The following is a 26337-nucleotide window of genomic DNA, read 5'->3' as shown; positions in this document are numbered from 1 at the left end:
GTCTATGTATGTGTCTAGTGGAGGTTTCTGAACACCTATGGCCCCTCTTCATGGACATGTCTGTTCACGTCAACAACAGACTGGCAACAAAAATAGAGGTGAACTAAAAATCCATTTCCAGCAACGTGTTACGTTCCGTATTTCTCAGAGCGAGGCCACCTGGTGGCATTGAAGGACATCATAACTCTGTTTACAATATTTGGATGCCCCGGACTCCTATGACTCTGGCTAATGTAGCCTCTGTAAGTGGATTGGTATCTGATTCGCCACAAAAGACTAATTATTAGTGTCCACAGCAGTTCAATACCCATAACTTCGACTTGTTAACTTGCAAGCCAAGTTTCGTTCAGTAAAAACTCGGTCCCTACAGCCTGAAGCCGCCGCCAAAGACCTGAAGACTGAAGAAACCTTCATTGATTCATTGCCTCCGTCATTCGTCTTATCCTACACAGGTTACAGCCAGAGCACACCGACAAGCTCTTAAACTCGGCGACCGGGAGAAACTAGAGTTCAAGGCAGGGTTTTGCACTGGCTGTCGCCACCTGGAACTCTACCAATACATCCTATATCCCAAATTATGAGGTCGTCTCGAAAAACCTCGGTCTTCGATTTGTGGAGTAAATGGACATGACGTCGAGAGCATTTTGACAATAAGTCCTCAATATGAACGACATAACCAAGAGCTATCACTTGTACCTGCTGTACACTATGTATCGCGGGTCTCACGTGCACCAAGCATTGCTGACGACGAGTCAGATAGCGATTATGACCCGAGACGCAACGCTGAACAAACTATTCTAGTCTTTACCTCTTGTCTACCGCGCAAGCATAGGCCATGTTATTAAGCCTAATGGCAAAGACAATAAGGGCAATGGTAACGGTGATAATGAAAACGAAAGAGACGACAGAGAGAAAAACAACAGCGACACTGGGCAGGGACCCAGGCGGTACGATGACCTATTGCATGGGCTTTACAAGAAGTATCCTGGTTTTGAAGTACCTTATTAACGCCTTGGTAGAGGCGGTCGGGACGGAGGACAGAAGGTCAACGAAGCTTTAGAAGAGGAAAGTTCTGATGATGAGTTGGACGAGAAAACAAGGCTTGAGTTAAAAATAACATAATTTCTTAACTTTACGTGATAAACCAAAATGGCCTAAGTCTATGGTTTAATAATAATACATTGTCCTACTAATTTCGTCTCTTATGCTTCCGCTATGACATGTATTGCTTGAATTGTTTCCCATATTCCATCAGTGAAGCGTTGTACTCAGCTTTTCCACGTGAACCTATTCCACCACTTCTTGACGCCACAAAGGCATCAGAATATCTTCACGAGGATTTTCCAAGAAATAATTTATGGCTTAAGCCTTTTAACTTATCTCAGAATCTCACTGGGCAGGATGCGAGTCAGTTCATCATCAATACATGTGACGCAGATTTAGCTGATTGGGCATCACTGCTTCAAAATACCGCATTGTCTTTGCAAGAGCCAATGTTCCAACGCCCACCAACCCCCAAGCTCATACCGGCTTGCATGTCCTGGTTCTGTCATTCATAAACGGGTGCCACTCCACCCCGGAAACTAGTGTCTTCAAGGCTACTCTTAAGGGTGCTCATCTCGTCCTCGAGTTCCAAAGGCGAACAGTCCCGCTTCGCCGTCTCAAAGTCTACCAGAACCACGTCATGACCATCCCGCACAAGAAAGTTATGTTTGTTGACGTCGCCAAGCTTGATACCGAGCTCATGCAACCGGCCCAGAGCCTTCTTGCAGTCGTCAATGTCCTCAGGCCCGGCGGCTCTTGCGCCTTCCACCCACTCAGCGACGAAACCAACCACGCGGCCATCTTTTCCCTCTGTTAGATGACCCAGAAATTTAGGACCGACTCCGCTGTCACTGATCCATTGGTAGGCGGCCGTCTCAATCTCAATGGAGGGGATTTCCCAGGGCCAGACCGCGAGTTTGATGAGCACGGGTTTGCCGCCGTTAACTTCGGGATGTGTCGAGGCGTGGACTCTTTGCCTCACTCGCTCTTGTTGCGTGAATTCCAGCTCGTTGAGCTTCACGGTATGCCAACAGTTCTTTACCCCGGCAAGTTGTACTGTCTCGGTCCTGACAAAGGTAGCCTTCCCCGTCTCGGGGTCCCTAGCTACGTGACCGTTGTTCCAATCTCCAGTTGGAAATGGTGGGAGGAGCTCGCTAAGTAGGATGGGCTCGAAAGTACGGTCTTCCTCGGCTTCGCGAAACGTGCCTGGCGCTGTGGATATGTACTTCACATGTTGACCGTCGACGAGGAATCGATAATCGCTATCGTCCGTGTCGTCGCCGTCGTAGACAAGACATGCGAGAAGCCGAACGTTAGTGTTTCTTTCTCGAGGGATAACCATTGCAGAGAAGCAGTGTTGAGGCGATAGGAGATGGCTGGGGGTTGGTAAGGAGGTACTCAGGCGTGATCGAACAGGAGCTCTTGAGAACTGGATGGTGCACCGAGGTGAAAGACTGGAGTCTGGGAGGACCTGGAGCGCGAGACAATACAATTACCCAAGGGACTCAGCGATGCCGTGCCCTGGCTGGCGGAACGGGCAGTTTTTAAAAAGGAGAAGTGTGAGTATACGCGCTGTAAAATTTGGTCTCTGATGTTGGACTTGCATCTACCAGGAGTTGTAGCCAATTAACTTGCCCTACGTGCCGCCCAAGTTGGTCGCTGTTAGCACTACCTATGCAGGTCTCCCTTCCCAAGGACACAGACTACTGTCCTACTAGGTTTTCCTTTTGCCTTAGGCATTAACTATCTTTCACACCTCAACGGTAAGGCCAACCTCGCTTGTGTAACCTTTGTCTTCCTTCCTTTCTGACCCGTCAAGGTTGTTCTCTTTACATCAAGCCCCCTTTGTTTTCCCAAATTGAAACTGGGCGACTCTAAAGCAGCATTCGAATTATCATCAAAATGATAAAATCACGTCCCCCGCACTTGTTTATTCTTTTTGGCGGCTTAAGCTTTCGTCTTCTCGGCCTCTTCAAGGTTCTCGACCAAGGTTAATATGTTGCCGCAAATCAAATTTCCAACATATCATCAAGTCAAGGTTTCTCTTAAGATTAGGTTTTCCATCACATGCGAGACTCATACGGCCTAAACTTTATGATATCGGTTATAAAGGAAGCTTCTGTCGAGCCGTACAGGCAGCAGCAACTTCTTCCTCTTCCAACCCTTGATCAAAGTCAGTCAATTCCGGTCCTTTGTTGCACATTGCTAACCGCTTTCGTAGCTCCCGTACAACACAATGCCGGTCCAAAGAGAAATTAGAGACAGCCTACGCTATTCGACTGCGGCCCTTCAGCCTGGCCACATCGCGCTAGCCACCGGGAGTCGGAGGACCGAATCGTGGGATCGGGAGTTTGCAGACACCGACTGGCAGCGTTTGGAGGAATTGCAGTGCATCGTTGGATCCAAACTGCACAATGCTCGAAAGGCTGTCAAGCGCGAAACGGGCGACGACTGTTGGGAGAGGTACCTGCAGATATCCCGGCTAAACATCCAAAAAGTCCAGTTGGATTCTCAGATCAATCTTATCAAGTTTGATGACGAGAAGTGGTACGAGCAACCGATAGCCCAGGAACTCAAGTTGCAACACGACATATGGACTCAGTGGGAGAAGACTGTGAGCAAGCAGAAGTCTCGATGTACACGCGAGACATTTCTACGACTATCTCCAACATCCGGGGTAGGGGGGTTCGACATGCCCCGAGGGCAAGGCCAAAGGAACAATTCTGCTCAGTCCAACATGTGTACCGCAATGTGGAATGTCTACTGCCCTGATGCTAAAAGCACCAAAATGCGATGGGACCCGATTCGTCACAAATGGGGTGATAGCGAGAACACAAACGCTGCCCATTTGTTTCCTTGGTCTCAATCGGCCTTTATGGATGAGATTTTTGGAAACGGTGCTGCTAAAGAGCTTTTCTCCCCTCGGAACGGCATTTTCCTACACAAGTTTGTCGAACAGGCCCTCGATAAGGGCCTAATTGTCATTGTACCGGACATTGACCTTAACCCTACCGAACCTGATCTACCCCTGAATGACGAAACCATACGACAGAAAAGGAGCAAGGAATGGGAGGAGATGACACCAAAGGAGTACAAGGTCATGGTCGTTGATAAGAATCACCCTGAGGTTACTAAGGAACTTTACGAATTCGGCCCAATGGGATTTTCGCGCCTACTTGACTTGCATGAGCGCAAGCTGAAATTCAGGACTGATTTCCGACCTCGGTCTCGTTACATCTGGTGGACATTTCTCAACGCAATTCTTCGTACTGCGTGGACCGGGAAACAAGAGGATAAGAACATCCAGCATGAAGAAGTCCGGAAATCGACGCGTTATTGGGGGAGGAAATATGTGAAGAGGAATCAGTTGCTTGGTTTCGTTGAGGAGATCGGACATGACGTTGAGAGCATCTTGACAATCGGCCCCGAGACAGAGGAGGAACAGTATGATCAAGAGCCTCGCTACGAAGTGACTCGGGCCTTGGTAGAGGCGGCCGGGGTGAAATCTGTACAGAGGATGAAAGAATTGAGAGGGGAAGATTCTGATGACTATGATAGTTCTGATAGTTCTGACGATTCTGATAATGAATAGATTAACAAGGTGAAGCATAAGAGACAAAATTAGATTAGTGGATCAGTTTACGCTCCTTGGACTGATATTGCTTAGGATATTCATTTCTACGCCCTAAGACTAAGACTAATTTCTACGCCTGTTGGGGAAACTCATTCTGATATTTTGGGTTAAAAAAACCGACATGCTGTAAAATTGCCAAGTTGTTGTAACTCCAAACTTGGTAGATCGACAGTATAGTTAATTCCCGGCTGGGCAATTGGATCAAAAATCGTCTTATCTCACTTCTTGAAAGATCCTTTGTCTACAGAACTTATGATGGTCAGCCCCGCAAATGGCCGCATTAGGAAGGCGTGTGTAATCCATATGCCGAACATCCGTCCTCGGTTTGCCTGTCACGAAAGGATCAACGCTGCAACAAGGGTCGAGCTGTGGAACAGGAGAAAAGTCAATGACATAGGTATCAAAAGTTCCTGGAGAATCATGATAAGCAATTAACATGTCAGGACTCAAGATGATTCTTAGCGTGATAGAGACCGGCAATAAATATCATGATATTGGACTCTTTTCTCACCTGGTTTTCTTCAAGTTTCCTCTGTCTTCGAGATTGCTAAATAATTTCTCCAATATGGGCTTGAAAACATTGCTTTTCAGAGCTTTTGGCCTTGTCGCTCTGACAAATGCCTCTACTATTGACCAACGATCTAATAAGCCAGCCAACACTCAGTACTACAACTCAAAGACCTCTCGTAAGTCATTGCAACCATACAATAGATGACATTGATATTAACTTACCTGCAAAAGAATACTATATTGAGCCAAAGGGCATCCCCGAGATTTCGTTTGATGTCGGTGAGAGCTATGCTGGACAGATCCCAGTCGATTTGAAAAAGACCGGCTCCAAAGACCCAAAGTTCTTCTACTGGTTCTTTCCAACTGTCAACCCAGCTGGCAAGGATGATGTTGTCATTTGGTTCAATGGTGGTCCAGGATGCTCGTCTTTAGAAGGTGACTTTGCCTTTTCCCGGATTGCTTCAAAATACTAATGAGCTGTCCAGGCTTCATACAAGAGAATGGTCCTTTCAAATGGCAGTACGGAACATACAAGCCTGTCCCCAATGCATGGTCATGGCATAAACTAGCTAATGTCATTTGGTAATTCCTCATCTTCCCATTTTAATTCCGTACTCTAACAACACTAAGGGTCGAATATCCCATTGGCACAGGCTTTTCGACTGGTCATGTTACAGCCCACAACAATACCCAGACAGCAGACGAATTCGTCAAATGGTGGAAGAATTTCGTCGACACTTTCAGCCTCCAAGGCAAGAAACTTTACGTGACTGGCGAATCCTACGCTGGTGTCTATGTTCCCTATGTCGGCGCTGCAATGCTTGACAAGAAAGACAAGGAGTATTACGATGTTCAAGGCGCCTTGTACTATGATCCTGTCATGCCGTACGCCGACGAGCTTCACCTCGATAAGGCAGCTTTTCCAGCATTCTTCAGACATTGGGAAAGTGTCTTTGCGATTCCCAACAAGAACAAGAAGATCCTTGACAATGATAACGAGAAATGTGGGCTGGACAAGTACCGCGAAGCGCATTTGACGTATCCTCCTCCATCAAAACCGTGGAAGGCTGTTCAGACCAAGGGTTGTGACATTACTTCTCACTTTGACGAGATCATCCCCGTAATCAACCCATGCTTCAATGTCTATCACGTCCAGGACACCTGTCCCGTGCTATGGGATATCCTTGGGTTTCCATCAGTCGAGTATAATCCCCCGGGTGCAACAATCTACTTCAACATCCCTGAAGTGCGAAAGGCTATTCATGCCCCTGCTGCACCCAAGAACTGGACATCCTGTTCTGGTCCCGTCTTCATCAATGACGACCCACACTATGACCCAGCCGAACACGAGAAGAAATTCCAAACTCTCGTTGAGAAGACCAACAATGTCATCATCGGCTCTGGCATGGCAGACTACATCATCACATCCAACACGACAGCTTTGGCGGTACAGGGACTCACATGGAATGGCAAGCAAGGATTTCAAAAGGCACCGAGCGAAGAGTTTGTTGTGCCTATTATCAACAACACTGCGTTGAATACTGAGAACTGGGCTGGTGGCAGTGTACAAGGTGAGGTACACTCGGAGAGAGGATTTACTCTTGCTACTGTTAAGACGAGTGGTCATATGGTACCCCAGTATGCGCCTCCTGCGGCTTTCAGACAGCTTGAGCACTTGCTTGGAAGAGTTGAGTCTTTGACAGAGCCGAAGCCTTTTTCGATCAATATTTCTACTTCTTTCAAGTGGCCTTACTAGGTAGAATTTATATCAAAATGTTCTAGTTAAACAATAAATATGCTTTTGTATTTGAAGTTGCGTTAACAATTCATTCTCACAAGTGTCTAGACTAAATGGGTCACTTAACCTGGAGCAAATCACCTTGAGGTCAGACCTTGACGTTATTCGAACATGACCACTGGATTTAATTCCAAATTTTGTATGTACAGTATTATACATACATAGTTTGACATATAGATTTTGAAAACTTTCCAAGGGAGGTATTGCGATCTAACTCATGATGTCAAATATGATATGTAAATGAGGTTCTGAACCAAAAATGTCGTCGAAATGGTGATGAGAAGACCCGATTTCGGGATAACTCGGGCCGAGATATCTTATCAGCTAGATTATCTAGTTTATCGCCATGACGTAAAGAGCAAAGGCGGTCAAGACGGCAGAATCGGGCGGTGAGTAATAGATCAAGCAGAATCTGGAGGCGGTGAGGATTTCGATATACCCTCCCTCTTCTCTTCCACTTCCTCTTCCTTCTTTTCTTCCTTTCTTCATTCCTCACGCTCTCACAGCTGTTCGCGTCAACCCAAGAGACCGTCTAACAACACTGCCTTCGAAGGTACGACCTATGGCTCTGGCTACTTATTCGGTACATGATAAGATTATGAGTACGGTAACTAACATGCGAACTTCAGCTTAGGACGATGGCCGAGGCCCAGAGCATGGAGACTGACGGAGTCCCTCTCAGCAATGCCGAGAATATCAACGACGAGACGCACGACATGGATGGGTTGAGCTTCCAGGCCTAGAAGGACAAGAAGTTTGCCGCCAAACGTGAAAGCCTTACTCTGAGAGTTTGGCATTTCAACAGCGCAGATAGGGAGCAAAGAAGGGAGAGGGAGAAACAGCAGGAGGAATTTGACGATCGACAATTGCGACGACACCTATGTGGCGAGACGCCGGAAGAGTTACCCCAATACCTGCATCCCTTGGATGCCAAAGACACCCTCGATGTTCAAGAAGCTATCTTGAACAGCGTGGGCTCTATCAACCTCGCCGAAAGCATCCATGATCATTTTGGCGATGACGACCTCCCCCCTATATCAAGGACAGGACTAGAGATCCTCCAGGAGCATTTGGAACTCTTTCATCCGATCGTTGACCATGAGGCAATCTTGATCGATATTGGCTCTCAATTGGCTCCACTGCACACTTGTATCAGTGGTATGATCAATCACTCTCGAGAAGGCATGCCGCTGTCGACTATTCGAGTGGAGGAGTGTTACTTGGACAGCGAAACCCCCGATGGCAAATTTGTGCTGAGCCGAGGCATCTTGCATGCACAGAAGATTTCCGATTTCGACGACGATGCGGTTCCTGATGCCAATGTCATCATGAACCTTTGGGATCATCGAGCTGGCGTCATCTCGGCATTTGATCGCCGCACGGCCAGGATGCTAGACAATCAGAAGCCCCCATTCTTTGGGAGTAAGTCGGAACTCACGTCACGGTTTTCCGATCCGGCGCATGCACTCTCCATGACACACAGCAGAAACGACGATGCTGAGGGTTCTGGGTCTGGTCAGCAGACCGTCGACCACATCAAGGAGCTACTAAAGATCACGCACAACGGGGGACTTCACTACATCTACCACTGTATCATGGACGACTTTGGCTTGATGGCCGAAAACTACCGGGAAAGATTAGTCTTGTGGCTAGCTTACAAATGTCCCACTATGATTCGGGTCCTACAGCTTTTGGAGAAACATGTGCGTCAGGACGGAAATCGTGTTCTGCTCATGGTGGATACACTTTGGATACAAAAGTAAGTCTTGCCAATAATCTTATCATGTACCGAATAAAGAGGCTTTATTCGGTACATGATAAGATTATTCCTTCTGCTTTCCATTTACTTTCGATAATCTTATCATCTACATGACGAGCTGCTTCATCATGTACATGATAAGATTCTTGATTTCTTCTCCCTCTGCTCGTCATTGCAATGATGAAATAATTGCTAACAATAGTTTAGTGTTGTCACGTCTCTTCTGGTACACTATGGCTATGTTGCAGTCACCACCCGAGCATCAGACGATGCTACCGCCTGCCAAGGCATTATGAACCAGTGGAACGACCCGGATTCGGACCTTGACGTTTTTGTCGGCAACGTCAGTACGATGAGTGCGGCAATCAACCTGCATTGGACATGCCATGTGGGAATATTCCTGAACTGGCATATTGACCCTGACATTATGGAGCAGCATTTCCAAAGACTCCATGGACCTGGCCAGAACGAGGCGGTCGAATGGATTTTGCTGAAGCAGGCCAACTCGTACCAAGACAATGTCGAGCGTCTTGTGGTACAGAAGTGGCTAGTCACTGCAACCTCGAAGTATGATCTCCCCGAGTGGATGGATCATGAGATCCTGGAAATCTGCCTCTGCGAGATAATGAAGTCTCGCTGGCACCAGCCCTTCAACAGGTACGCCTGGGTAGTGGAGCATGAGTTCTCTAAGTCTGAGATGAACTACCATGGAGATCAAACTGTCATCCTTGGACACGTTTTTTCGATGCTTGCACGGCTCTTTTTCACTGCACATGGTAAATCGGAGCAGGAATTTTACAAAAGAAATGTCGGCGCTTTTGTTGAGGTGGCGAAGTTAATGTCGAACCCCGGAAGCTTGGACACCCTGTGCTGGATTCGCCAGTTCAAGACAATCCAAGAAGCTACAGATTTCCTCCGGGTCAATGATGAGACGTTTGCAGCTCAGATGGCTAAGAACATTAGACCTGCTGTCAGGTCCGTCAAGTGGGAAATGAAGAAAGGAAAGAAGAGTGAGGTCTTGTTTGCTCGCAATGCCAGGCTCCGCGTTGCAGTCAGGGCCCGCCAGGCGAAGGCCACGGGGCGGAAGCGTAAGCGGTCTCCCACGGACGAGGCTAGTATAGTCTCCCAGGTTACCTACCAAGTAGACAGTCAGTCGAGTGACGAAGACGACGATTTATCGGATTGGTAGAAGCTCGAGAAGACGAGACTTGCCCTGAAGTGTCCTAAGGCTGGCTAGGATTCTATTTCTGCTGCTGTTATGATACAGTAGATACAGAAGGGTGTAGATAATAAGTTAGCTACACATGCTACTTCAGAAAGTATCTACAAGATAGAGAAAATCAATGATCTTTGACCAATGCCCGAAACCGACTGGTGAATATGATGAATGAGTTAAGCTACTGATACTAATTCCTTGATATGTTTCTGTCATAAGATAATTACTTTACGATAGCCGTATTTTGCCTTGATATTATAATCCCAGAAGAAGCTCACGAAATTGATTGTACAACCTCAGTGTCGAAGTGTCTGTCGGACAATCAAAGGACAGTCTGTACTGGATAAAGTAATGTGTTACAATACACTGGTAACTGAGAAGTAGGAGCGCAGACAGGAATCTTATCATGTACCGAATAAAGAATATTGCGTTCCAAGCGTTTAAAGTCTTTATTCGGTACATGATAAGATTCTTGTTGGAGGTCGTGATCTTTAGAACCATATACTCGGTAGATGCATAGAAAATGACAAAGCACGTCCGATCCCGGTCACGCCATGTTTCAGATCTGATTCACTTCAAGATGGATTGACTAAACGTTAACAAACTCCAAGGTTAGTCATGTTGGCCAATTTATATCTATCATGATATAGTCTTTTATCGATATGTCATCTCTTGTTTGACTATAACGAGTGAGCGATTCCTCGTCCTAGGATTTATGATGGCTTCCGACTATACAGGCGACTTTATCGGTGACTACATCCGTGCATCCAGCAAAAGAGACGATTCAATGTCCATCGACAGTCCTCCAGTGAAACCATCTTTCTTTGGTGTTACAGGACATAACGAAATCTTTGAAGAAACAAAGAACTACCTCTCGAAACTCGACGCCTTTAGTATTAACCCCGAAGACAAATGCATATCTGACTCACAGTCAAATTGCACCATCAAGTTCAAAGATCTTCCAACCAACATACAACAGGCCAGTCTTGCAGTTCTCGGATGCGTCTTTGGACCTTGTTACGATCGTTTGGTTGCGCATAAAGCTAAGTATGAGAATAGACTATGGTCGAATCTCACGGTGCCTGCGATTGTTAGATCACTGGAAACTACCTTTGGATCGCATCTGGAGCCTGAGAAGGTCAACCTTGAGCTCATAGCGGAGCGTATCTGTAATAACACTATACAACCCTTTCGAGATACAGAGAGCAGTCAGGAATGGACTGGTCAGCTTTGTGGTCAGAACTTGCGATGGGAGTCGATTGCCATGTTATGGAGTGTGTTGCGACGTATACCCAATTCGTTCGAGCCCATGGAGCGTCACAAGTTTCATGTTCTCGAGAGCGGTACATCGAATAAGGCAGCCTTGGCGTTCTTAAGGCAAGGCATCTCACTTGCGCGTTATTTTACTCTGGCCAATGTCATTATTCTCGATCTATTGCAACAAAAGACTATCGTGGAGTCCATGATTATCGGGGACGCAAGTAAGTGAACCCAGTTCTGCTTGACGGTGTATATTTACTAACAAGCCTCAAGGTTTGGCCGTGTGGAACTCCCATGGAGAAGCCGTAACGATGATGACTTACCTGGGCGTTCACGCACAAAAGAACACCATACCATATACGCCTTCGCTGTCTTCAGAGCATAAGAGGCGTATCTTTGGAAGAATATACAATCTTGATAAAGCTATTGTGGCGTTTACAGGCAGACCTCCGCTTCTCGATCATCGCTACTGCACGACACAAATGCCGCTGGACTTTAGTGACGAGGACCTTTTAGCTGGTGGTGCGGCACTCGAGCGAGCAGCAGCTGAGCTGACACAAGGTGGTTGGAACACACATGGGGGTGTTTATCCATCTGGCTTCTGTCGATCTGCCTATCAATTATCCGTGATACTCAATGAGATTCTCGGTATCGCTCTGGCTCCTGATCCAAACGTAACTTTGGACACACTGAGGTACCAAGATTATCCGACATTGCAAACAAGATACTGACCTACCAAGGAATCTCAAACAGCGCGCACTCAATGTCATCGCCCAAATCCCGAAACATCTAATGTACGACCCCGACGATCCGTACGATCTACCTCTCCCTCAGGCTGAACCTGCTTCGCACGAGAAGGACCTTTCTGATCCTCAAGTTGAGGCAAACGTTATCCCTATTAGGATCTTTGGCCGTCTTACCCATCTGCAGAACATGTTTCTACTTGAGAGATTGTTTCTGCAGTATGATGCCATGGATGAAGGCGATGTGCTCCTGGTTTCGTTTGAAATGGTCTCACTGACGCTGCTGTTCTGGACGCATAAGGACAAGTTTCCGGATACTCGGCGCGACTTTGAGTGGATGGTAAGTAACCTCTTAATATCCACAGCACAATACTGACTCCTCTAGTTGATGGCTTTCGCGGTTCCTGGCGGCGGTATCTTATGTCAAGAGCTTCTTCAACCGACCTTCCAAGGACGACATCCAAGGGATAACCGATTGAGCCGATCAAGTATTGTGCAGAAGTTGAGCTTGTTGGTCGGCTTCTTGGACTGGGTCCATCCCTCAGCACCAAATGGTGACCTCTGCGCGAGTTGTAAGACTGTCATACAACGAGTCTTGGACTATCATCTCAATGATGCGGTAAACGAGCTGGGATCTTTGGAGCACTTCAGTTCAGGTTTATCGGGACGTTTGAACTTCAAGTTTGAATTGATGAATACGTTTGAGTGGCTTAATACACCATAGATACTAAATGCACATCTTGGCGGCTAGCAATAGGCGTCGCACTCTGGATTTTTCGGCTCAGCGCCTATGTGTCACGGTATCATCGGTGATAATAGTTATTAGCAATCAGACAGAATACAGGAACGGATTCATCGACTATGAAGGGATATGGATCGACATGTGGAGTTCAGAAACAAGTCGAAAGTCGACGTCTCCTGCAAAGGAAAGATTGTGTCGATGAGAACCTTCACTCGGCGAGTGTTTTTCAGATGACTGGATTCGTCCATGCTATTGGGTCACTTTGGCCGGTAGATGACGGGGCTAACTCGGAAACCGCGTAGTTGTTCGAAAACTTCTTGGTGGTAGACGAGAGCACGTCTATGGTATCTCGAGCGCTGAGGAGGGTGGCAACGGGGTCTCGGAATACATGTGGTAGTGATCACAGTCCCTGGGCAGCATTCATTCATTACGGGGCCTAGGAAGCATTGGGCATTGGATTGTGTTCTCTGTAATTGTGATAACACTCGTCTTTCCAGTTGTCAAGCTAGATTCCAATCGACATTAAGTGTAATCTAATTCCAACCTCGTCCACGACAACACAATTTACTACAAGTCACTGACCCGTGTCAAATCAAACAATGCTTCACCACTATGTCAAACCGCATCAAACAGCTCATTCCATACCACAAGATCACACTGCAAAACGCCGAATTAGGTGCCGGTTCGTGTTCCAAACTATCACAACTGTTGTGGAACATTGTTATTGAGTGCCATTTATCGATGGGTGTTTATGATGGAAGGGAGAGTGCAACCCATTACTTTGGCTAGTTGCCAGCAAAAGAAAACAAAGATGCCACTAGCCGTTGTTGTATCACGACTCAAGTTTGTCGGTCATATTTCGGTCCGATTAGACTGCACTGGGTACGAATATTCAACACGTTAACCTGCATGTCAACGTATATCTCAACCTGTCGTTGCGTTTGACACAATCAGTATACGTCTACAAGAAGTGCGGGGAAGAACTCACAGTCCAACACTGCATAAAACGGTCAAGAAGCAGTGTAATGTCATTGTTATCGTTTTCGTCTTGGCGCGGGGTTTGAGTGACCCAAGATGCAAACATCACTGACCGGAGAAAAAGGATGATCTCGGCAGTTGTGGGTTAGTAGAGGATCGACCATGTATATCAAGGCCTCTCCGCCTGCTTGACAACCATTACATCAACTCCAGGCTCAGTATCTGACTTGACATACCATTCATCAATCATACCACTCATCAATCATTATGGCATCCTACTATCCTGAAGGCGAGTGCTACTTTGTTAGAAGCTCCCTCAGACTACCCAACAATTGGAATGCCAATAACAGACAACACTTCTACAGCCATATCCTAGTAGAGTACTACTGGAATGGCTGGACCGCGACTGGCACCCAAAGCAGGTTTCATCCAAGATCTGAATGGAGACAAGGAACCGCTCAAGGTCTTCACAATACGCGTTACGGCGATTGGGACAGATTCTGGGTGGGTGAAAGTAGAGACAGGAGCCCTGCCAATATGCTTGCCATGCACAGCCACCCCAACAGTCTCAACTGGAATGAATGCCGTGATCACAATAATGGCGCACCACGCAAGTACATCCTACGTCCCATTCAAATCCAGCACAGGAATACAGAGTGGCTTTGGATCGACGCTACAGTCCCTCTCAGAGCCATCTACTTCCCTGTCGCCCATCAGACGGACCAGGCGTTCTCCAACCTGTGTACCTACGTCGTAATCGACTTTAGACACAGAGAGCAGGTCCAATTGATAGACATACACGGCCGGTCATCCGTCGTTATTAATACGACGTCGCACGGCGGTCTTGGTCGATCAGATCATTTTACCTGGGGCTTCCACATCCCAGACATCATTGCCTACCTTACTATACCCCACAAACTTCGCAATCCAGACTATCGACTGTTCAACTCCAAGAACCGACGCGATGATTTGGTTGTGTTTGCTCCCTCGTCGCTCGCCTGGAGAAGCAACAGTTCGGTCATACGCCACCCCGATTTCTTCCGCGAGATTGACTTTGCCAATGTCCTCAGCGCAACCTTTGGAGTCGAGGTTGGCTGGCGGCCTTATGAGCCATCCAACTTCCTCAGAAACTTGATCATCGATCTTGTCAACCTCGGTCTCGGTTTCATTCCAGGCGTCGGGCCCCTTCTCTCTGTTGCGTTCGGTATAGCCGTGCAGCTGCTCGAGGATCCCGATTCTTTCAGACTTGAAAATATTCTCGAGCTCAACCAGGCGGCCATGGATAATGTGACTAGATCCGCGCCCAGGCACCAGAAGTACCTTGCACCTGGTTTCATGGGTAAAGGGCGCGGTCGCCAGGCACCGGTTACCCTGAGCGATGATGAGCGGGCTAGTCGACAGAAGTATGGCGAGGAGTTGAATGAGAAGCTTACCAATGAGCTGAAGCCACAGACGGTGATTCGGTCTTTGTTGGAGCGGGAGTTGTTATTGTATGGGGCTGATAGTATGAAAGGTGTCAAGGAAGATGAACAAGCCGAGATCGAGACGGTCCCAGTCGATGGTGCGGAGGAGAACAAGGAGATCGAAGGAGGAGATGACGACAAGGAGGTTGAAGGCGAGAGTGAGGACAAGAAAGACGAGTGACTGACTGATTGAATGATTGCGAACCACGGGAAAGGGTGATGGATTAATTGGCTGGAATGATTGAAGTCGAGATAGTTGTTAGGTACTGGACCAAATTGATAATTGAGTGGTTACAACGTTGTACTGAAAGAGTGATCCTAGTTCGTATTCGGCCCTGCGTGAGCTGTTAGATTTGTTCCGTTTAACTTAGTGACAGTCATACGGTACTGCAAGCAGAAGCCATCCTAGTATGTGGCTGGCAATAGCATGTATTCGTGTATTGGTTATACATAACATTTTACCTATACGCTTTGACGACAGATGACCGCACGTCAGTGGCCTCGTGGGAAGTGTTTGACAACTAACCTTTGGAAGGAACAAGAGCTTTTATGGTAATCATTATGATTCTAACTTTATGAGTCATGATATATACCTATAGACCGGACCTTTATTAGCATCTAGGTTCAAAAACTGCATTTATCATTAAGTTAATTTTTATATATATACTTTGGGACTTATGCCTCGAAAACCTTTAAATAATAGTGGCCTCGTGGGTAAAATGTCCTCTTGGCTGTCGACGACAGATAAATGTCTATCATCAAGCCGATAACAAGGACTTTTGCTGTCACTGCTTGCCCGAATGTGATCAGAGAGCCCAATGCGGGCTGGGAAGGGCCATCTCCGAAGCCGGAAATCTTCATCAATAGTGGTCTCAGTGGCGTCAATGAAGCCGCGAGTATACTGAGAGCAATCTCAAGGTTAGAGTAGATTGTTCCTTCTTGTAGTTCCGACGGCATGTTGGGTCGCGAGGCCGTCGGAGGACGATGTTAGCCTGCTCAAATCAATAAGGTACTTGACGCGGACGATAATTGCAATAGAACTAACGGCGCCGAGGCCGAGGAGAACCATGATCATGATCTTGAGCTTGAGGCGAAGCTGGGTCTTGTAAAGCTTATAGATAGGAAGAAGCTGTGAGCGAAGGTCAGCAAAGGTACAAGACAGGTAATAGACCATGATACCGCATAGAACCAGCTTATTGTGACATCTATACCGGACAGCGCACGACCGGTGGTTCCCAGAACAGACGTGGAAAGGCATGAACTCTCTCTGACACCCCAGGCCACGGTCAGTGGACGGCACTGGAGGCCAAATATCAGAGTTGTAACGAAGCGTCAGAGTGTGACTATCGTCGTGGAGAATATGAGGATTATACGGACTACCCTCATATTTGTGCCGCTCGCGAGGCGGAAGAGAACAAGCCCGACACCAAGTTTCGAGATTCTGGTCGTAAGGGTGTAATCAGCTTGAGCGGTAGTAAAGAACTAGGTATAGGTCGGTAAACCGGTGGTGTAAGCATAAAGAGGTCGACTTACCATTGCCGCTTTGATCGGGTCGAAGTCGTCTTCCATAGTCGTCGTTCCAATGCCGTTCGTATCGCCTGGAGTTCTATTACACAAAACACAATGAATCCAACCTAGGCGTAGTCAGCATCTGTGTTGGAAGAGAAGAGAGAGGTAAAGGGGACTATACCAGAAAAAATAAGATGACAACGTCATCATATCCAATGGCTTTCTTGACACTTCGAACCCATAATCTTGAGCCAACGGCGATGCCGTCAATCACCAAACAGGCTATGACGAGCGGGTAGTTAGTGACTATCACTGACGCTCATAACAGCCATAACTAGTCAATGATTGAATAAGAGAAGCAGTAGGCCAAAAAAAGAAAAATAAGGAAGAATATGAAGTGATAAATTATATCCCAATTGTGCGGCACGGATGGAAACTATTGGATCGGTTCGTTCATCTCCTGCTGATGCAGATATGCATGCGAGAATGGCATACCTTACGGCAAGAAGGTAGTTGGCCAGTACGATCGACTGATCCCAAAATGACTTTCTCTGTTGCCTGACATTGTGTTGGTTGTGAAGAGTGTCGTTGCTTTGTTCCTTGTTTGCAGGGGGTCATCCTAGCTTTTGCGGGGGTTGGTTGGAAATAACAAGGGCAAACCAACAAACTAACTACCACATAATATCGCATCCTTGCAATAACCTTCCGGGTGAGTTTCCGCGGATCATGGATACTGCTTTACGCGGCAGGTGGATGCTCCGTCATCGTTTCAACGTACGACAATAATTTCCCTGAGGCATTTAGGAACCAACAAGACGTCAACCAACACACAATTGAACATCAATCCTGGCTATTGGGTAGTAGAATCATTGACCTCCTAAGTATTATGTTTCCAGTTCTTCCAATACCCTAAGACCTGGGAATGTTCCACTGCCACCTCCTACGGAGCCCACAAAACTAGCTTCGCTACTACATACTACAGGGTTCACTGCATACGATATCTCAAGCGAGACTTGACGACTACATATAAAGAACAAGTAAGTACTGTCGACTAATATCCCAAGACATTTCTGACATTCCAATAACCTACAAAATGACTGCTTCTGATATTCATCCTCTCCCCACCACTCCCGACCAAGTCACAGCATCTTGGCTCGGCAAAGTCCTTGGACAAAACATCAAATCTGCCCAACTCACTGAGAGCGTTCTCAACGCCACAGCCAGCAAACTATTCTTCACCATCGAATATCAAGACAGCAACGACGAGGCTGACCGACCAAAGCATGTTTGTCTCAAGGGAGGCTTCAACCCTGCGATGCTGGCGGCAGAAGGATACAAAGACATGCTTATAGCCGCGTACACGAATGAAGCCCGCTTCTTCAGCCTCGTCGCGCCGAATCTGAGTCATATATCACTTCCCAAAATATGGTGGGCGGGAGTTGGAGAAGATCAGGGTATTCTCGTCATGGAAGATTTGAATAGGTCCGGATTCACGTTCGGAAACCCCCAAGATGTTTGGCCTGTCGAGAGACTCCGAGCTGGGGCCGAACAGCTTGCTGCGCTACACGCTAGCACTTGGGGATATTCATCTGAGAAGTATCCCTGGATTACACCGTCTTATGAGGGTATGGTTATGGCTCTGGCGGCCATGTGGGACGATCAAATCCATGGTGCCGATCGACCTCCATGTCCCGATGTCATCAAGAACTCCCGCGAACGTACCGTGGCCGCGATAAAGAAGCACTTCGCAACAAAGAACCCAAATTTCATATCCCTGATTCACGGAGATCCGCATACTGGAAACACATACTCCGACAAAGCAGGAAACCCACGCTTTCTCGACTGGCAAACCTTTCACATTGGATCACCATTCCATGATCTGGCCTACTTCATCGTCGGGGCTTTAACAGTAGGGGACCGTAGGACGCATGAGATAAGTATTGTTGAACATTACCTAGGGGCCTTAGCTCGGTTTGGTGGTCCATCGTTGTCAATCAAGGATGAGGAGGTCATGAAGGAGTATTCAAAGTCGATGATGTCGGGAATGGGATGGATTTTGACTCCTTATGCTTTACAGCCCAAGGGGCGTGTGTTTGCCATGTGTGAGCGATATGGTGCTGCTATTGTTGATCATAAAGCGATAGAGATTGTCGAGTCGTTGCCGGATCCTGAGTAGTTTTGTTATTTACTATTTCTCAAAGTAGGAAGAAGAATGAGATAGAACCAATAGCTTACACCCCAAGATTAGCATGTCCTGAAATTGTGATATTATGCAAATACCATGTAATTGCTCCACAAGCCTGACAGAAGATTTTGAGGGTATTGCGAGCCACAACTGGATTGAGTTGCTACTTGTTGTTTTAGGGTAGCAGGATAGTAGGGAACACTTAGGGCCCTTGATAGAAAAAGAGAGAAGAGGGGTCTAGATCAATAATGGATATTCTAACATTTGTTTCTCAAAATTCCCTCCATTTGACGTTAACGGACTTTTTAGCCTTATTGCCACGATACACCGAACCTCGGCAGTTCTGCCATAAGCTCGACGCAAGCCCGAGTGACAGGTGACGATGCCAAGGAGAGATAAGTTGGAAGGATGAGCTCCGGTGATCCCCTCTATCTAGTACAACGAACTTGTGCTCTTCCATTCTTTCTTCCTCCCAGTATTGATTTCGTGTTTGTCATTGAGAGGGAACTCTGGATCGGCGGGTAAATTGATGTTTGGTATAATGGCCGCCTTATATCACTGGTGCTCTCCTTTTCCTCATTCCTGAACGATTTCTTGCTGTTGTTCTGTGCTCTTGCGGATAAATGAAGCCTCCTGGGCGCTGGCCGGGCCTGTCCGCGGTGTCCAAAGATAAAAGGGACATGTTCCCTGGAGGACAGTCTCGACGCCAATGATGCTTGTCTCCGCAACCCTTTCGATTCTGTTGGCCGTGTGTAGACATTTTGATGCATTTGATCTTGACACCCTGTTCTGGTTTGGGGTATTGGTCCTGAACATATTGGCTGCATACTCAATATTCACAGTTTGTATAACGATGTAGAAGGTGCATATCGCGTTGGTATTTGTTGATTATGGCCTCAAATTGCGAAACATACTTTGGAAGTGCCAGCTGGTCGTGCTCATCAGACAACCATGATGTAGTTCTAGACTTGACTGTCGTGGGTGATAACTATAATTTGAAGATGTCCGAGGCGTAAGTCCCGAAGTATACATTAAAAATCAACACAATAGTGGGTGATAACAACATCCCAGATTGCGAGGAACGACGATTACCGGTAAGATTCGAGTTTGCCATAATTAACTCATACATGTACTGGACTTCATCTAGTACATGAATACTAGTCTTGGCACCAATGCGATGGGGATTCTCCCCCCCTTTACTGGATATATCCCTGGTGCCTGGATCACCGTTCCTTATGAGGAGGAAGACTTGTATGGCTCGGGAGATACGTATGCCACTCCTCCTCTGACTCATGTCGCTCACTGATAGTGCGATCAGAAGGGATAGCATCGAGCACAAACTTGCGGACGTGAGGAATATATTCGACTAGACGGAGACCAGCACCGCACCGATGACCTGACGGCAGGTCTGGCTTTTTTTCAGGTATGATGAGAGGACGAATGACGCTACAGAACCAGTGTACTGACTTGGAAGTCTAGTCGAGGTGAGCGTCATACGGAAAGCCCAGCTCAGATAATTTGTCTTGATTCTTCAAAGAGACGGTTCAAGATGACCACGCACTCTGATACCTCTGTTGTATGCAGTTCTCGCGAGTTTGAGTTAGCATTCGGAGAATGCTGGACAGGCTGAGTAGTGATATGAGCAGAACCACCAGGGTAATCAGGGTTGCTGATGATCATCTCTTCGTTGGTTCTGCCTTAGTACAAACGGCGCGTGCGGCTGGAACAAATCATGGGCTAGAGGGATTCGTACGTCAACGCCTTTCTCATCCAAAGTCGAGAAGCCGACATTTCCGTCTGCTCCTCCCGGCAGTACTATACAGGGACTATACGTTGTATGACTCTTTTTGGTGTTTTGTAGCGCTGTAAGGGTAGCGGCGTTAATTATAGTTCCCTGGGAGATTATTATTGATACTATCGTAAGGAGGTCTATTGGAGCTTTGTCTACCACCTTGAAGGGGGAAGAGAGGGTGGGGAGCGAGGCACCGTGCCGTCTGATGCAGTGAAAGAAAGTCTGGCTCGCCATACGTTCTTAGGGACCTCAAATGTTCCATCCCAGACCACGCATTGTTCAGGCCACCGGTCATATCATGATGTTGAGTACGGAGTCCTGGTGGGTGATCCGCCCCTGCGCTCCCTAGCTCTCTAAATCACCAGAGCCCCCTGAAATGCTTCCCGATGCCGCCTTTCGCCTTAGCGACTCCTTGATCTGCAGATTCGTATACCTCAGGACATCCTTTCTACCCTGGGGGCGAGGTATGGGTAAAACGCTTGAGCGCCGTCCATTTCTAGGACTAGTACATTCGGCAGGTGAGTTGTTACACAGTCCTTAGCGGATTCCGACTTTCATGTCCGCGCAAACGAGACAAGCACATTGCAATTTGGTGACATGCGGTGGGTATGTGATGGCCGCACAAGCGAGGCAAGCAAATTGCAATTTGGTGACAGGCTGTGGAGGAACGTTGCAATTTGGTGACAGGTTGCGGAAGAATATTGCAATTTGGTGACAGGCTGCGGGAATGTCATGGCTTCGTAAATCATCTTCCTCCGGGCAGCGGCCTCCTTGTTCAGTTCTTTCAGCTTCGCGGCAGCCTTGCAACGCTTAATGGTACCTGCGATAGCTTTGAAACGAAGGGCCTTGATCGGATAGGGTGGCTTGTTGATAGTCTTGCTTTCGACAGTAGCCGACATTGTATTGTACGAGACCTTCGAAAGTGGTTAGCGATGTACAGCAAGGGACCTGGATTGACTCACTAGTAGTCTGTCTTGTCGTCCTGACGAGTGCTATCGACCTGAGCCGAGGGAAGTTTGAGGCAATAACAGGTCTAAATAGCCCATATTGCTTTGGCAGTACGCTGGCTTCTTAGAGGGACTATCGGCTCAAGCTGATGGAAGTTTGAGGCAATAATAGGTCTGCGACGGACTTGCTAGTTGATCGAAGTTGCAAGAGGAAGAAGTTGCTGCTGTCTGGATCGTGTGAGAGATGCTCCCTTTATAAGTCATAGTCGAGATCATAGAGTTCAGGCTGTATGAGTCATGCCTGTGTTGGAGAACCTAGTCTTGAGAGAACCTTGGATATGAAGATTTGTTGATAAGTTGGTCTGTGTGGACAGATTAACCTTTGTTGATAACCTTGAAGAAACCGCGAAGACGAAAGCTTAGGTCGTCAAAAGGAATTGATGTGGGTGTTCCTCGAATTTTAATATGATCTCGATAGATGCAGCCTCGTCACGAAAAATAGGGCTCTTAGAGCAAGCTTATTCCCTCACAAAAATACCTCTTTCGACTGTTGTTTTCTTCGACGGTCTCTAAAATGCGTGATTGTCATGATGGCAGATCCGATTATCGAAAGGCTGAGAGATTGTGCTCTGAATGTCAAAGTGAAGTAATTCAACCAAGCGCGGGTCGAAGGCTGCCGCCCTCCACCTATTAGAACCATCTTGTCGATGATTCTCCGGCGGGTTTTCTTTCGTCAATTGAATCACGAGTAAGCTCTGGGCGTCTCTCATAAAGCGAGCTGTGTGTCCTGTAAAGGATGGCGTAGGGCTGTGTCGAGGCGCTCCAGGATTTGGAGCTGTAAGAAGGACAGAGTCAAAGGCAGCGATCAAAGAAGAAAGCCAAAAGAAAAGTGAAAGGGTGACATCCTTTCTGGTCAGGGGAATTTCGATGGTCGTGAAGGCATGCTAAGGGTGACTAAAGAGGCGCCAGCCTAGTTCGAGGATTCGTTCGGCCATGCAGAAGTATGTTGAACCATAGTGGTTTCTCGCTAATTGATCGAGGTTGGAAGAGGAAGAAGTTGCTGGTCTATTCTCGGCGGTAGAAGCTTCTTTTATAAGCGAATAAGATTATAGAGTTCGACTAGCTGCTATATGAGTCACTGCTGTGTTAGAGAAACTGATCTTGAGAGAACCTTGAATTTGAACATTTATTAGGAATTCAACTTACCTGAACAAATAACATTTTATGAGAACCTCGAGGAAACTGTGAAGTCCTGGGCGAAAGCTTCAGCAGTAAAAAACACGAAAACATGCTAAGTTCTCGAGTGTTGACTCCTCCTTGGTTAGCAGTCGTGTGTTTGTGGATTATCGTTATGCCTGAACAGTGCATCCCCGCCAGTGTTTCAAGAGGGACTCCGGGGAAACACGACGACGCCGCATCGTAACAGTCCTCCGATATAGAGCATGATGTCTGTTTTTCGATCCTGTCTTTTGGTGCCGCTGCCAATATGACTGTTAATGGGGTGGATATCAACTGATAAAGGCCTCCATATCTAGTTGTATCAGGGCATGGAATGTAGAGGGAGGTGGGACGGGGGGGACGGGGGGGACGGGGGTCTTACAGATCGTTAGAAGTATCTGGTAGAATGTCGGTGCTGTGATGGTCGATGGTATCTCTCATAGTAGAATTCCATTGCAAAACTAACCCTTGCGGATAGTGTATTTATCGGCCTTATGGAGTGTTTTGGGTTCATGGAGAGTAGGCTTCTCTGAGGGCTAATTGAGTAGATATGGCTACGTGCCCTCAGGGTATGAGAAATATTGGCTGCTGGAAGCATAAGAAAACATTAGTAGGCTAACTTATGACCCTTGACAATTTATTTTTGTAACCTAAGACTTAGGAGGTTGTTCATTCCGTTACCCATTAGGTGCACCTAGGTAACTTTCACAACTTGAGACCCATCACTCTTCAGTATCCTTTCTTCCAGGTCATAGTTCTTTCTCTCGGTCGCCGAGCTCGTCTTTCCAGTAATGTCGATAGATGATTCGGAGGTCTGGGAAACGACCCCGAAGAAAGCTGTAGATCTTGGTACCATAATCCAAATTGTGGCTCTGGAGCTTCCGACCAAATCGACATGGCCAATACCCTCCAGTTCTCTCATCACAATTGCTGTGTACTCGTATCAGCCTTATTCCCCTTTGCTGGTTGGCTTATCCCTTGTAAGGTTATCGTCGATCGATATATTTCGGTCTCTTTCCTTCTTGTCGCCATAGAAGTTGCTCGCATACGGATCGGTGGTGACTCTACCTGCACTTGACGGTGGCTGCGTAAAGAAACGGGTGTAAGATGGTACCTGGAGTCTCCGGAATTAGCCTCATGTTCTATGAAAGAGTGCAAGAACAGCAAGTCGGCAAGGGGGCCCCTTCTCTAACGGTGTGTGGTAAGGTTTCAACTTTCTCATCTCCATGCCGAGCTTTCTAAGACTCGACAGGGTTCATGAACAATGCTATCCGACTATTATTTGGTGATTTTCAAGGCGTAAGTCCCGAATCCAATAACCGAGGATCTTTAGGACCTCCTTCAAGGGGTTCGTATTACTGTCTGGACTGTGGACCTTCAGCTTTGAAAGTTGCCGCCTTCTATTGCTTTGACTTCCGTTGGACCCCCTTTATTCGTTCGAACGTCATTGGAGCAGTGACAAGACTGCCCATTCTCGCTCTCGCTCCCGTCATAACTCCATTTGTCGATTCAGCATTGGGGCCCGAATATCGAGATGTCATGCAGGTGGCGGACTGTCCTCAAGACTCTTCGTTACATTCGGCGGACAAGGAATTATGCGGGCAGGGATGAGTCGTGTGGAATAAAAAGCGGCTCTCTTAGATTAGTGGTGTCCGATATCGATGTGGGAATGGAAGTCGTTGTGTACAAGGCCAATGTTCTCCGAAGTATATTTCAGAGCCGAGTTGTCAGGGGTCTTCAATACCTCAAGAGGTCCTCGGGGATTTAGTCATTAGTCTTGTGCTCATATATGAAGTCCGCCATCTTACCAGTGGTTTCATAAGTGACAGAAAATTGTTTGCCGTCATCATATCCAGAGTCAAAGAGCGAATAGGTATGTTCCTCCTTCGTATCGGCAAGTGTATATCGGATCGTGGACATGTCGGAATGGTCCTTGCCGGTAGTCGAATAACCAGTTGACATGATCTGCTTGAGTTGCCGGATCAAGGGTAGAAATAGGGGGTATTTCTTTCGTCGGCGGCTCTCTTAATAGAGCACACCGAAGAGGATTTCACAAGCCTGGCTATTCACAAAGGTCAGCTTTCATGTCGTATGGTCGAATAGCGAGCAATTCAGGTCGGCGGCAATAGTGGTCAACAAGCCATGACAGCAGAGGTGAGATCGGCATGGGGTATGGTCTGTATTCTGTTAGCATAGCGGCCTCATACAACTAGCTGTTCTGGTGAACAGCTCGCGAGATGGTGTCGTTGACTGACAATTCCGATGATATGAAGCTGAAGAAAAAGGAATTAGTTATAGAGAATCATTAAACAATGTCTGATATTCTCTCTCGACAAGATACCCGTTAACAACCCTTTCTCGCGATTTATAGGAGCAGCAGACCGACAATGTCGAGACCTATAGATGCTGCTGAATGGAATAAGTGGGAACACGTGACTCCTTCCCGTAACTTGTAAGCGTCATCGTGTCACCAGTAACACCATAATTAAAGCAGGAAACGACAATGTTATCAAGTATTTGAGCCTACATGATTTATTTAGAGACAACAAAGTAGTAATTAACTAGGTTTTGAATGATATATAGGAATGGGAAGGAAAAGTCACCAGCCCTGATGCGTCGATTCAAATCATAATTCAGTCCTCAGGGTACCCGGCATAAGAGACGGAATTAGTGAGCCACTTTATGCTCCTTAGACTATGGCTCTTAGACTGTTTATTTTTGTTACCTAAGACTTAGGAGGTCATTCTTTTTTGCTACCCACACGTCAGTTCTATGGTTACAGTCAAAAGGGAGTGGCTGTGCCAGGTAAGTCCGGCAGGCAGTTTTGGAAACATGGCGAATAGCCAATCAAATATAGGGGATGGGTGTTTACTACAGGGATATAGCTGATGGAAAATTACTGGGATCACCCCTGTGAAGACCCTTTTGTCGTACTTTTGTTGGGTGATTTTTAAGGCGTAAGTCTTAAAGTATATATATAAAATTAACTTATAAAAAAATATAGTTTTTAAACCTAGATATTAATATAGATTTTATTTAAAAGTATATATTATAATTTATAAAGTTAAAATTATAATAATTATTATAAAAGCTTTTATTCTTTTTAAAAATTAATTATTAAATATTTCTTTATTAATATTAATAAAATTACTATATAAAATAATAAACTTTAAAGTCTTTATTAATTTTAATTATATATTAAATTAAAGAATTATTTATAAAAGCTTAGTTTTTATAATTAATTTTATTTTTAAAAAAAAAATTAATTAAAAAAGTTTAAGGCTTTTTATTACCTTTAAAATAATCTTTTTATTAATATTTAAAATTAAAATATTATTAATATAAATAATAATTAAATTATTATTTTTATTATTTTTAATTATAATACTTTTAATTATATAATTAATTATTAAATTAATAAATTAAAATTTAAATCTTTATTATATAAAAAGAAAAAAGCCTTTAAGGTTTTTTATAAAATAAAATATAATAATAATATTAATATATTAAAAAGTAAAATATTTTAAATAAAATTACTT

The 26337-nt window shown here is 46.1% G+C and overlaps 9 protein-coding genes across 9 annotated transcripts; 5 read left to right on the top strand and 4 right to left on the bottom strand.

Annotated features, from left to right (window-relative positions):
* Positions 1-1549: 1549 nt before the first annotated feature.
* Positions 1550-2386, bottom strand: FPOAC1_006978 (uncharacterized protein; the record flags this gene model as incomplete). Its single annotated transcript, XM_044851451.1, has 1 exon — positions 1550-2386. One exon carries the CDS (start codon positions 2384-2386, stop codon positions 1550-1552), a length of 837 nt encoding a protein of 278 aa, XP_044710163.1.
* Positions 2387-3280: 894 nt separating this feature from the next.
* FPOAC1_006977 (uncharacterized protein) lies at positions 3281-4636 on the top strand (the record flags this gene model as incomplete). Its single annotated transcript, XM_044851450.1, has 1 exon — positions 3281-4636. The coding sequence occupies one exon, from the start codon at positions 3281-3283 to the stop codon at positions 4634-4636; it is 1356 nt and encodes a 451-aa protein (XP_044710162.1).
* Positions 4637-5243: 607 nt separating this feature from the next.
* On the top strand, positions 5244-9934 carry FPOAC1_006976 (uncharacterized protein; the record flags this gene model as incomplete). The annotated part of the gene is made up of 8 exons (XM_044851449.1): positions 5244-5364; positions 5420-5623; positions 5674-5770; positions 5819-6759; positions 7493-7539; positions 7616-7710; positions 7762-8745; positions 8953-9934. The coding sequence occupies 8 exons, from the start codon at positions 5244-5246 to the stop codon at positions 9932-9934; spliced, it is 3471 nt and encodes a 1156-aa protein (XP_044710161.1).
* Positions 9935-10679: 745 nt separating this feature from the next.
* On the top strand, positions 10680-12688 carry FPOAC1_006975 (uncharacterized protein; the record flags this gene model as incomplete). Its single annotated transcript, XM_044851448.1, has 4 exons — positions 10680-11442; positions 11495-11915; positions 11962-12304; positions 12350-12688. The coding sequence occupies 4 exons, from the start codon at positions 10680-10682 to the stop codon at positions 12686-12688; spliced, it is 1866 nt and encodes a 621-aa protein (XP_044710160.1).
* A 1263-nt stretch (positions 12689-13951) lies between these two features.
* On the top strand, positions 13952-15328 carry FPOAC1_006974 (uncharacterized protein; the record flags this gene model as incomplete). Its single annotated transcript, XM_044851447.1, has 1 exon — positions 13952-15328. One exon carries the CDS (start codon positions 13952-13954, stop codon positions 15326-15328), a length of 1377 nt encoding a protein of 458 aa, XP_044710159.1.
* Positions 15329-16066: 738 nt separating this feature from the next.
* On the bottom strand, positions 16067-16716 carry FPOAC1_006973 (uncharacterized protein; the record flags this gene model as incomplete). Its single annotated transcript, XM_044851446.1, has 4 exons — positions 16067-16276; positions 16327-16446; positions 16525-16629; positions 16681-16716. 4 exons carry the CDS (start codon positions 16714-16716, stop codon positions 16067-16069), a joined length of 471 nt encoding a protein of 156 aa, XP_044710158.1.
* A 1033-nt stretch (positions 16717-17749) lies between these two features.
* On the top strand, positions 17750-18832 carry FPOAC1_006972 (uncharacterized protein; the record flags this gene model as incomplete). Its single annotated transcript, XM_044851445.1, has 1 exon — positions 17750-18832. The coding sequence occupies one exon, from the start codon at positions 17750-17752 to the stop codon at positions 18830-18832; it is 1083 nt and encodes a 360-aa protein (XP_044710157.1).
* A 1232-nt stretch (positions 18833-20064) lies between these two features.
* Positions 20065-20521, bottom strand: FPOAC1_006971 (uncharacterized protein; the record flags this gene model as incomplete). Its single annotated transcript, XM_044851444.1, has 2 exons — positions 20065-20287; positions 20403-20521. 2 exons carry the CDS (start codon positions 20519-20521, stop codon positions 20065-20067), a joined length of 342 nt encoding a protein of 113 aa, XP_044710156.1.
* A 3919-nt stretch (positions 20522-24440) lies between these two features.
* FPOAC1_006970 (uncharacterized protein) lies at positions 24441-24760 on the bottom strand (the record flags this gene model as incomplete). The annotated part of the gene is made up of 2 exons (XM_044851443.1): positions 24441-24553; positions 24607-24760. 2 exons carry the CDS (start codon positions 24758-24760, stop codon positions 24441-24443), a joined length of 267 nt encoding a protein of 88 aa, XP_044710155.1.
* Positions 24761-26337: the final 1577 nt, after the last annotated feature.

Source organism: Fusarium poae, chromosome 2 (assembly GCF_019609905.1).
Source record: "Fusarium poae strain DAOMC 252244 chromosome 2, whole genome shotgun sequence".
Lineage (NCBI taxonomy): Eukaryota > Fungi > Ascomycota > Sordariomycetes > Hypocreales > Nectriaceae > Fusarium > Fusarium poae.
This window is presented reverse-complemented; position numbering and strand designations above follow the sequence as displayed.